The sequence below is a fragment of the Cyprinus carpio genome, chromosome A5, assembly GCF_018340385.1.
Source record: "Cyprinus carpio isolate SPL01 chromosome A5, ASM1834038v1, whole genome shotgun sequence".
NCBI lineage: Eukaryota > Metazoa > Chordata > Actinopteri > Cypriniformes > Cyprinidae > Cyprinus > Cyprinus carpio.
In genome coordinates, this window is record NC_056576.1 from 30,624,165 (window position 1) to 30,637,268 (window position 13,104).

Sequence of the window (13,104 nt, forward strand, 5' to 3'; positions counted from 1 at the left end):
GATTTTAGGATTTAATCATTAATCAGTGATTAATATGTTTCTGGCATGTTGTAGGTTTGGCAATAATTCTTTCAACCCTAATTGATGCAGTGTTTAGATTATTGGAAGATATATCCGTGTCCATATTCCAGGATGACAATGCCAAGATTCATGAGGCTCAAACTACAAAAGAGTGGTTCAGTGAGCGTGAGAAATTATTGTCATACATGAATTGGTCACCAAGTCCTGAGCTTAACCCTATTGAAAGTCTTTAGGGTGTGCTGGAGTCGACTTTACAGAGTGGTTTGACTCTCCTAATGTCAATACAAGATCTCAGCCAAAAATTAATGCAACTCTCGGACCAATGAAATACAATGGAATGACATGAGGGTGTTTAATTGATGACAGAATATTAATTTTGGGTGGACTTTCCCTTTAAGTTTGCCTTAAAAGATGACAGTGACAGATGACAGAAGGACCAAGGTTCCCAGTGCACAGCAGCATGAAGGAATCGTGCCAACTACTGCTTTACTGTTCATTGATTTACTGATTACTGCGCTATTTACATTGATGGATTTGGCCTTTAAGTTATGTGTGATGTTCATTTAAGGAATATCACACCATTTATTTTAATCAGTAAATACATGTTTTAATTTAAACAGTAAACTTCTGTTGAGCAGCACTTTGTTTCAAATTTCATTTGGTTAAATAAAAAAAAAAAAATTTATTTTTATGAATTAATTTGATAACTACCATTTTAACAATACATTTGTAATAAATCATGAAAAATAGAATCGAAAAAAATAAGTCAACCAAATTTCTGGAAAAAAAACTTTCATAAGGAACTATTATTATTAAAGTATAATAAATTATTAAATTATTATATTTATTTGATGTCATTTTTGATTATTATAATTAAATTAAACCATTAAAGCTGAATGAAAAAATAAACAACAATTTGTGAGAATTTTTGTAAAAAATATAACAGAATTTGGGAAAAGCTAATGTGATGTTATCACAAGCATATGAGCAAATTTTCCTACATATACTCGACAAAATTTAGGAAAGTCACTTAAATTGTTGAATGCATTTTTTACTCTCATTATCACACTATCTATGAACAAAAAACATGTTAAGCATGTCCATCATTTTCTCAATCCTTATACTCTATTCATAACCTTTACGTGTAAAATAGCATAAGATAATACAACTGATCATAATTGCAGAAGGGAAAAGCCCAATGCTCTCTGCAATAGAGATTGAAGTCACGCATTGCTGGTACCAGTTTGGGAAATTAAACAGGCCTGGTTTAATCCTGGTTGATTCCTCTCATCAAATAAGAATACACGCACACAAACGGGAGGAGGACATATGGCATTAAAAAAGGATCGTTCACCCAAAAATTTTAATTCTGTCATCATTTACTCAGCCTCAGGTTGTTCCAAACCTGTATGATGATTTTCTTTAAAACTCATACAGCAAGAACTTCTACAGGGCGTCATGACTTACAGTGCTGAAGATATGGTGTTATTTTCTACAAGTTAGATCAAAATACAAGCCAGAGGAGTTTTTCCTCAGTCATCTTGCTGAGGGTAATTGGTTTAAGGGTAAAGTTGTTTGATTACTCTAGTATGTTCAATGATGGATGCCCTTGAACTCAAGATGCTCTCTGCAGAGTGGAGCTGAAGGCCACCTGCTAGGAGTCCATATGAGATCTGACTCTGTTTCTCATGGCCACATTCATATGAGGCAGAATCAGCAGGGAGGTTCGCTTTCAAAGGCGTCACACTACAGGACTATTGACTTGACAGTCATCAGTGGAGAAGGTGCAAATATTCAAAGAATGGTGGAGAAAAGCACAGTTTCTCTCCACACAATTTCAGCAAGTCACAGCCTTTGTAGTTTCACACAACAGGACATTTGACTCTCATCATCAAATTAACTTTGCAGCTAATTTTGGTGGAAAATAGCTCCATTTAAATAGGACAATAGGATCAAAATGACTTAAAATTGGTGAATACAGCTGTTGTTTTGTTTTTGTTTTTTGTTTTTTTAAGGGCAAGATACATTTGAAATGCTAACAGTAGTATCACCATAGACTGGTGAACCTAACAGAGGAAGTTCATTAAAATAATGGTGCAGCTGTGTGTGTGTGTGTGTGTGTGTGTGTGTGTGTGTGTGTGTGTGTGTGTGTGTGAACAGTGGTTCTGACACTGAAATGAGTGGAAAATGTTTTGTGATCAGAATTTCTGTTGAACCAAACCAATTTCACAGACATACTTTCGAACAGAAATTATGGTAACACTTTCTATGAAGCCCGTATTTATAATACATTATAAGAGTAAGGCATTATAATGAATGCATAAAGTATTATTAAAAAGAAAACATAATATGTTGTATCATCTCTTGAGTAATCATAACAACAGTTTTAATGCATTGTAATATTTACTTATTTGTGGTTATAGCTTTTTAGAGTATAATGATTTATAACACACAATGAACACAATGCCTCAACTTAACTTATAATGGATTATATTTCCCCAAGTTATAATGTATTATTAGTCTCATATCTTGTCATTGTTAACTTATTGATTGGTACAATTTTTTTTAATTGAGTCTCTTATGCTAACCAAGGCTGAATTTAATTTAATTGAATCAAGTTGCTACTAAAAAAAGTGAAAAAAAAAAATAAATGCTGTGACATACAGCCAAGTATGGTGACCCATACTCAGAATTCATGCTCTGCATTTAACCCATCCAAAGTGCACACACACAGCAGTGAACACACACACACACAGCGTGAACACACCCCTGGAGCAGTGGGCAGCCCTTTATGCTGCGGTGCCCGGGGAGCTGCTGGGGGTTCGGTGCCTTGCTCAAGGGCACCTCAGTCGTGGTATTGCCGGCCCGAGACTCGAACCCACAACCTTAGGGTTAGGAGTCAAACTCTCTAACCACTAGCCCACGTGACTTCCCCACTAAGTACATTAAACAATATCAAATTTCGATGCAATATATCAGCAGTGCTCATAGCAGCCTGGTACCTTGTAAAAACATTTGCAACCCTGATAGCAGCCAGCCAATCAAATTCAAATTAGACCTTGCCAGATTGAGAAAGCTCTTTGCCTTTTTGTGTGCAATTGACATCAGATGGTCTCTGGAGGAGCAAAATATGGCTTAAACAGCTTGCTAATTGTTGTTGCATATGTGCTGTGGTCTGCCCTGGAGATGAACTGTTTTGTTGATGTTTTTATGTCTGTTTCCTTGCAGCTACGCTCGGCACTCTGGACTTCAGCCTTCTGTATGATCAGGAGAACAATGCCCTGCACTGCACTATCAACAAAGCCAAGGTAAGAACCGTCCTCAGAAACGGATGGTTAGCATTTGAGTGTGTGACAGGTTCAAATAAACAAATCCAAATGCTCATTTTGGAAGCACCTTCAGTAATTTGAATCCAGTGGGCTACTTCATAAAACTCCTTCCTCCTGCTAGTCTGTCTTTTATAGGGTCTATAAAGTTCTATAAAGTGAGCGGTTTTTGCCTGGTCCTCTTTGTAATAGGGATGTTGTGCTCCAGGGGGATCCCTCTGGCCTGCGTTTGCCTGTGTGCTCTTTTCTCTGTTGTCGTGTGTGAGGCATTTCCCCTGACAACAGACTGCTGCTAGCATCTGCTGCTGTCTGTTTTGCTTAGTATTCAGTCTAGAGCGACTTTGTCCTTCTGGCAGTATGCTACAAGCAATCTCTTTCTCACTCTCTCTCATCTTTTCTTCCTGTTTCTAATGCTGTTTCTCACACTCTACCTCAGTACCTACACCGAGTACAAAACACTGCAATGAAAGCGCAACACTTAAGTAGTTTCAATTTTTTTTTCTTTCATTTTTCTGTATATTCTCAGATGTTTCCATTTCAATCGGATGTGTTTTTTAATTTATATTTTAATATCGGTGCACTTAATAGTGGTTTATTGACCGAAAGCAAGGCAACTATAGCCGGTATGTACATTTAAAGGGATGGTGGTCCAAAAATTAAATTCAGAAGCTATTTAATAACTTTGTGTAAGGGCAACCTTAAAATGTCATGTTTAGAAATGTTTGACACAACTTCAAATTTTGTCTTGTTATTATTCATAAGACATAAACCATGTGGACTATTTTTTGGATAGTTCTATGCCACTTCAGTGGTGTTTTTGCATCCTTTAAAGATGCAGTCCCCATTCACTGTAATAAAACATTATTTACCATAATATATTATAGTAATATTGTAATATGATAGCTTATATATAGCTAATATAATTGCTTGTATTTTCATCATTTTGATGGTTTCACTGTCACAGGTGATGAAATTGTGTTATTTAGTATTATTAATATACTATAATAGTTTTAATATTTTAAATGAGCTTTTAACTTAGTATTTAGTAGTTTTAATTTTAACTTTAGTTTCATTTTTAGTAGTTTTGTTATGTGTTTTTGGATATATATACCCCTTGAAGAATATGCAAAATGTTTATAATTTTCACAAAATAAGAGGGATCATGAAAATCACATGTTATTTTTTTATTTAGTACTGTCTTGAATAAGCTATTTCGGTAACAATTTAGAATAGGGAACACTTATTCACTATTAACTACGACTTTTCCCTCAGTAAATTCCTAATTCGCTGCTTTTTAATAGTTAGTATGGTAGTTGTTAAGTTTAGGTATTGGGTAGGATAAGGGATATAGAATAAAGTCATGTAGAATAAGACTTAATTAGTACTAATAAATGGCTAAAATTCTAGTAATATGCATGCTCATAAGCAAGTAGTTAAGAGACCCTAAAATATAGTGTTACCGCTATTTCACATTATGGCTGTTTATATAAGAGTCGGGGGGTGTTAACTTTTGAACAGGATGATGATGTTGTGTACATTTTTCTTATTTTGATTAAAGACCATATATAAAGACCATATATTCTTTTTTTAGAAGAACAGCGGGCAGTTGAACCGTTCAGGACAAACAAGGGACACATGATCACAAAACATAAAAACAGTCATGGATCATACAAGAAATTACACATAGTATTAAGATTTAAGGGTGCGTAAACTTTTTAACAGGGTCATTTTTACAAATTCAGTTATTAGTTTGTCTTATGGAGTATATAAAAAACTTCTGTTATGGGAAATAGCTTATTTAAGACAGTACTAAATAAAAAATAACATGCAATTTTCATGATCCCTCTTATTTTGTTAAAATTATGAACATTTTGCATATTCTGCAAGGGGTATATAAACACATGTGCACAACTGCATATATATATATATATATATATATATATATATATATAATATATATATTTTAATAATTTTTAGTGCTTATAGTTAACTTATTAACTTATTTCATTGTTTTAATAATTTTTAGTGCTTATAGTTAACTTATTAACTTATTTCAGCTAGTTGCAAAGGCATGATTTGTAATTTTCATTTAAAGTTTATCACATATTTTAAAATTTAAAATTTTAGTTTCAGCTAATGAAAATAACCCTGGTTTGAAATAATGATGGGTTAGCGTGATCTGCTGAAGGATGAACCGGTTGATTAATGAGGTAAAGTAGTATGATTTATTAGATATGTATTTTCTTAGCGTAGGGCTTTCAGGGTTTGTCAGATTTCAAATCTGAGGCTATGAGAAATTCTCTTTATTATGCATATTACCTAGATCTCTCTCTCTCTTGCTCTTTTCTTCCTTTTTTTTTTTTTTTTTTATCCAACTTTAAATTAAATAAAATACGACAGATTTTTGCATTGAAAGGTTATGTTTATTTAACCTATTGAATATCTGTCAGTTGCCTTACTGAAGGGCTATGATGCATCTACAGTATATATCGCTAAAAATGGGTCTGGTGCATTTGACCCTAAACCAAACTAATGATACAGAGGTTCTCTAAAGTCGATTCTTCAGTGCATGTTATTTCTAAGAAAAAGAGCATTTCTCACTGCAAGAAAACAGATTGTACTATAATTGCTCTCATTGGTCAGTTTAATCGCTAACAGCAATGCAAGAGAGGGATTTCAACCTAAATCTTGTCAGTGTCTATTCAGTTACAAAATGCACTGCATGAGCAGTTGTGCAGCTCTTTGTAGTGGAGGGCTCTCTCTCTCTCAGAGGTGTGCTGATGCCTGTGGGACGAGAGCCACTGATTTGGGTCTCTGGGTCTCTCTCTCTTGTTTTCTCTCATTCTGTTTTACACTAAGCACTCAAATGTCCCCCTTGATGACATCTGATCACTCTGTAAAACAAACACCTGCCTGCACATCCAATTTTTCCCTGTTCTACTACAGTACTTCATTACACTTTCAATTATGACATACTGTAATGCTCAGACAATCAACATAACTAGGGCTTGGTTTGAAAATCGTATTGATGAATCCTGAAAGACACAGAATGGAGATTTACTCACAAATTATTGTGAAACCAGTGCAGTTATTTATTCACAAATAATTGAATCATACTAAAGTGGACAGTTGAGGAAGAGTTCATAGTAAACTGGAGCTGGGAATTGAGTTCATAACTGGTTCCGTTTAAAAATACATGAATTTTTAATGATTTTGAATGATTTTCATGTTCTAGGGTTGGGTAATATGGCAAAATATCGGTTCATGATCTGGTTTTTAAGGCTATTTTGTACAGCCAAGATAATGTAACCTATTAAGTATATATATATATATATACATATATATGTATATATGTATATATGTATGTATATATGTATATATATGTATATGTATATATGTGTGTGTGTGTGTGTGTGTTTGTGTATATACAGTATATAACTCTACAATGTAACAAACAAAAAAATGAATAGATTATTTAGTGTAGGAGTTAATTTCACAATAGTGGTTTAAATAGATACGTTTACATGGACACTTCTTGCTTCCATCAGAATGAATTCATTCTGATTGACGAATCAAAACATAGTGTTTAGATGAATGCTAAATAAAGTGATTGGGTTGATATGTGCGTTTATATGTCACAAGCTTCTGATTGGATTTAATCTTTTGACATGCGCACACTACATGAATATACAGAGTTTCCCGCTGTTGTCGTGCACTGTCTAAAAAGCACACTTGGTATTTAACTACGTCGGATCCTAATTAGGCGACAACCAGCACATGAACTGTTGTGCAGTGCTGCGTACTTTATAAAGCTGTGAAAGTACCCCTTCCGCACCCAAAAACAGTCGTCTGTTGGTAAAACCAAAAAAGTCTTAAACAAGGACTGGTGGGATGTTGTCCTGTTCCACTTCACAGACGCTGAGTGAAAGAGGAGTTTTATAATGACTGGACACTCATTTATGACACTTTATTCACCAGGAAGAGCAGCGACTTGTGACTTCTTTTTTTTTTATTATTCTGATTGTGCTTCTAGTCCTGTTACGATCGGATTAGTAGGGTCCATGTAAACACAGCTAATTACAATACAGTTATTTATTTATTTGTTTATTTATTTTGTTCTTTGATGCAAATTACAAACAATAGGACTAATACAATAAATCAAAGATACAAATTACATAAACAGTGCTTTGGAGGGATAGTTCACCCAAGGAAAATTCTTTCATTTACTTTACCCTCAGATTCCAAACCTCTATGAACTGCTTTCTTCTGTTGAACACAAAAGAAGATATTTTAAAGAATGTGGGTCAGCAAACATTCCTCAAAATATCATCTTTTGGGTGAACTATCCCTTTAAGCTTAAAGTATAACTGATCTATTTAAAACTAGCATTCAAGTAAGAAATAATACAAACTTATTGCGCTTAATAACTCTATTTAACATCGAACTCATTGTTTATTTTTTCATCGTTACAACGTGTCAATAACTTCAAGCATTTCTGCATATATATTTACAAATCTCAATATAAACAATATAGCAAAATCTTTAACAATACACTTTATATCATCGTCACAGTATATACCCTCATATCGCCCAGTTCCAGTCTGTTCTTGAATGAAGGAATGCAGCACTAAAATACTCTTGCACTACTATTCAGCTACTGCATCTAGAGCCCCACAGAAAAAATTATGTTTTAGGTGATTTGTGAGCTTCCAGTCTGAATTGTAATGTGGAAAATCTTAGTGCCATGAAATAAAACAAATGCAATTAAAAACAACTTTTCTATATTGTCATACTTTAAAAAGAAATGAATTATGAGCTGATGGGTTTTAATTAATCGCTTGCAAATAGACTCACAAATCAGTCCTGAACTTGGCCTAGCCACTTACTCTTTCACTAAATTGTCAGTTCTGGACTTAATTACTAAACATCATTTATACATTCTTTCATACAGTGCAAAAAAATATTTTTTAGACCAGTAATTTGTCATATTTTACAGTAAAAAAAAAAAAAAAATATCTAAACATCTTTAAAATGAGATGAATTAACTTGGGAAGCAAAATTGCATAAGATATTAAGACCTTACAAAAATGTGTTACATTTAATAAGGTCTTTATATATATATATATATGTTATATATTGGAGTCAGAATGAACAAATTCCCAACACACATAAAAATATATATATATATATGATTCCTCAAAAGTGCTAAAAGAGTCATTAAGGATCCACAATCAATAAGTGAAATTGGAGTCAGAATGGTCAAATTCCCATTCCTCTTAAAAAGAAAGGTTCATCATAAGACTGTTGTGTCACCTGTGGGATCCGATCTTTGTGTCAGTGACGAAGCCCTTCATAAAGGTAAATAAAAAGGGAGGCAGTCATTTCTGGCAAGCACAGATATCCTCTGGAGAAACAGAAGCCTCACTGTTTTTCTCTCCTCATTTTACACCTCAGATTAACACTGTTATTGAAATCAGCTCTTATGAGAGGCACTAAAGATACGATTGCCAACTGCAGTGTATATGGCATTGTTCTGTGATTTTTATAAGACACCTACAGTCCTCTAGGCTCGTCAACAATTTTAAAACCTTAAATAGCAGTGTTTCCTAAGAAAAGCTTAACTGTTATTTTTTCTCATACTTACAGTCAGTAAGTAAACAAATGAATAATTTTATTCATGACAGTACAGACTAGGGGTCGACCGATTATCGGCACTTAGCATTTATTTTCTCATACTTACAGTCAGTAAGTAAACAAATGAATAATTTTATTCATTTTTCTCATACTTACAGTCAGTAAGTAAACAAATGAATAATTTTAATCACAGTAAAGACATTTACAAAAAAAAATGCGCATATTTGGAAAAATATGACTAGATAAAGATTCAGAATTTTACCATTATGCAATTTTGATACTGTTACAGAAGATTTATCTGATTTAGTTATCAGAACAACTGTTTTCAACATTGCTAATAAGAATAAAATTTCTTTAGAACTTTATATTCATCAAAGAATCCTGAAATAAATGTTTCATAGTTTCCACAAAAATATTAATCAGAACAACTGTTTTCAACATTGCTAATAAGACTAAATGTATTTTAAGCAGAAAATCAGCATATTATAAAGATTTCTGAAGGATCATGTGACACTGAAGACTGGAGTAATGATGCTCAGATTCACTTTTCCCATCACAGGAATAAATTACTGTTGAAATACTTCACAATAGTGCTACACAATACTGTTTTTCTGTATGTATGATTAAATGAATGCAGCCTTTGTGAGCAAACCAGAAAAAAAAAAAAATCTTACTGACTACAAACTTTGAAACTCAAACATGCATGTAACTTATCCCACATTTATTATCAGTGTTAAGTGGAATTAAAGCATAGTGTAAAGTGTTAAACTTTAACATGCATGTAACTTATCCTGCATTGTTTATAAAATGAATAGTACTTAAAATCATACCCAAGTGATCATGCCATTTTTATTATTATTATTATATGGCAGACAATAAAAACACGTCCCAGCAACCCCATAGAAAATCTATAACAACCCACTGACAAGGTTATCCCCTAGCAACCATCTTGAACACCCTAGTGACCACATATTGACATGATAAAAATACTTAGCAACCCCTTAGCAACTGCATAGCAACGCTCTGACAATCATCTGCAAACCTCATGTTTTCTGGCTTTTGCACAGACAAAAAATTAAAAGTTATTCCTGATGCAATATGTGTCATTTCCTGTTATTTCAACGCAGTGTGAAATGAGTACACAGATGAAGACATTAAATGAATTTGTAATATTGATATTGTTGCTGTATCAACTGTTTTCTGAGACCCTTGGGGAAATAACTGGGAAATTACTGAGTATGAACAACCTTGTATTCATAGTTACTGTGCCAATGTTCACTGTTTACAAATGATGCTTCAGGCAATTGCTTTTTGTTCCCTGCTTGGAAAAAAAAAAAAGAGGAACATACAACACACGACACGCATTGTACATCCGAGAAGACAGCATTTTTTTGGATCGTGGCCACATCAAAGCAAGATGTACCAGGCCACCTGGTAATTGAAAAATAACAGGTGGCTTTAAGTTAGCTATGCAGTAGGGTTAGATACTGGTCAGCAGTGCTGTTTGTTTGCTGGGCTCTTTGATAATACTGAGATGCCATCTTTATTGAACAAAAATGGCTCTGCCTCTTTGTTTTGCAGTATATAAAACATAGAACGCAATTATGTTGTTAGGAAAAGCATCCTGGCCATTAATCTGCCAAGGCTTGTGCATTAGCTCAAGTGTTGTTGAGGTTGTTCTCAGTTTTTTCTCATAACTGCATAAGCTGGACAAACCCATAAAGCAAATGAGCCCATTTAGTGGTCTCTGATAACTAAGATTGTGCCCAGACTGAGATTGTGCTATTCCCGTCAGTAGCACCATCTCCTTAAGGCACTTTATACTCAATCATTTTCTAATTCCCTGAGAGCTGTAGAACAATGATTCCACTCTGATTTAAACATTTACAGGGCACATCCTTAACTTTAAATCCTTATGCATGACCAAGAAGAATCTGTGTTTGACCAAAAATAAAGAAATAAACTTGTCTAGATCATGTCTGTTCTCGAGTCCAGAGATTGAAATGAACCAGGACTTAGGGGATATTTTTTTTTTCTTTTCTTTTTTTTCAAGTGTATCCTAGCATTTATGGTGTTTTGAGATCTTGTGCATTATTCACAGCTTTTATTGAATTTGTTTGTTTGTTATTGTTGAATTGATTGGCAACACTTTAAAACAGGGAAAACCTATTTACTATTAAAGTGCCCCTATTATGGATTTTTGAAAATGAGCTTTCACGCAGTGTGTAATGTAGCTGTATGTGAATGTAAAGTTGTAAAGCTTTAAAGTAAATTAGGTTTATTTTCACTTCCAAAGGATGAGGCTGTGAAGAATAAGTGGTTAAAAATTCATCTTTTTTCTTTCTTATTACTTTGAGACATGAGAAAGGATGTATCAAAACTCCGACATACAAACCACAAATATTTATCACTACACACTATCTTCCATCTCCTAAATCATGTACTGTATATAGTTTGGGTCTTTACTACGTTCTGTTTCCGACATGCTATGTATGCAGTAGACCAATCACTACAGACTGGGTCATCTGACCAATCAGAGCAGAGTAACCTCACACAAAGAGGAGATTGGAAAGATGAATCTTCAAACAAATAATTTTAGAGTCGTTGAGAAATAAGGTAAATTTAAATGCATATATAAGAAAATGAAGGTGTTTTTTTTACCTTGCATACATGTACACCTGTTGTTTAAAAAATAAATAAATGAATTATGAGCCTTTCAAATAGCATACTAGATTAAAATTTAACCAAGAACAAACCCCTAACAAACCCACAAATTGCTACTAATTTGTTAGTAGGTAGTTGTTAAGTTTTGGTATGGGGTAGATTGAGGTATCTAAAATATGGCCATACAGAATAAGGCATTAATATTTTAATTAATGACTCTAAAATGATTCTTGTTAGTGGACAAATTAAACCAGTGAAAAGTGTGTTCTTTTTTTATCTTAAAAGTCCACAGGGGCAAAAGTTCCCATAGTTGAAGAAACACCCTCACACACCTGACAGGTGGAAAGAGTCACAGAGAGTTTTACAGGATCAAAGGCTAGCTTTCTGTAGCTGTCACGGTGACCCTTGATGCTTTGATCTGCTTTCTGTTGGCTCATCTCTGAATGTGAGCCAAAGCTTCCAAAACAAATCCAGCCCACATACAGACCCAGCAACGACTTCTATCAGACTACAGGTTGTTAATATTTCATTACGGTTGTCCTATATTGTATGGCCCCTTATCAACATTATGCAGATAAGGCAAGCTGTTGAATTATGAAGTAGTCAGTCATCCAGAACTCTTCAATAATAAGTGGACAAATACCAAGCAGAAGGTAATGATGAGTGTCGGTGGAATTGGTTTTTCAGCTAAAGAGAGGATGTTGTTTGACTTTGCAAAGAATTGTTCGACCTCTGCAGTCTGCTTTCCATGCTGAATAATTAAGAGTCTAATGAAATGATGAGTTATTCCCAGTTATACATTATTTCTATAGAAAAACACACACACACACACACTGTCAGCTGGTCATACAGGCACAAGAAGAGAACAGTACTTTAATGTGTAGCTATTGATCTCTCACTATGGCATGTACCATCCCATTTCACGTTATAAAGAAAAGCTTAGAAACTACCTTCAATGTCATTCAACACACATCTTACAGAGCCGTTTAAATGTTTTTAGTGAGTACAGCCAATAGCCTGGTTGTGTTAATCAAACAGTTGACGGTCATTCTGTTCAGTGTCTGCTCTGTTTCAAAACAAATCTTGATTAATGTAGTTGATTACGCTGTGGTGAATTCACCAACCAGTCGTGCCACTTTTGAATTTTTGAATGCAGTATAGAGCGCTACAGCACAAAAATCAGCATTTAATTAACTAACAAAATCATCACTAGGCTAAATGTGCTCACATATCAGTTTTTCATCACAAAAATGTGTCATTTCTATGTAAATGAGGCTCGTTATAAATTATTATTTACAAAACACAGCACTATTTGTTTGACACAATTAACATCACTGTAATGCCACCTGAGAAAAGCAAGTGGTAAACAAAATTTTGCATGGTAAATGGGGCTGATTTTGGGGGATTTGATTTGCATATATCCACCTTTACTAAATCAAGTGGTAAAACAATGCATGCA

The 13,104-nt window shown here is 34.1% G+C and overlaps 1 protein-coding gene across 2 annotated transcripts in view; it reads left to right on the forward strand.

The window, feature by feature from the left end:
• Positions 1 to 13,104, forward strand: part of LOC109066876 (double C2-like domain-containing protein beta) — a 79,694-nt gene that overhangs the window by 21,820 nt on the left and 44,770 nt on the right. For both annotated transcript variants that reach the window (XM_042756866.1, XM_042756867.1), the window contains exon 2: positions 3,250 to 3,329. In XM_042756866.1, the coding sequence (XP_042612800.1) occupies positions 3,250 to 3,329 (80 nt within the window). The remainder of the gene's footprint in view (positions 1 to 3,249; positions 3,330 to 13,104) is intronic.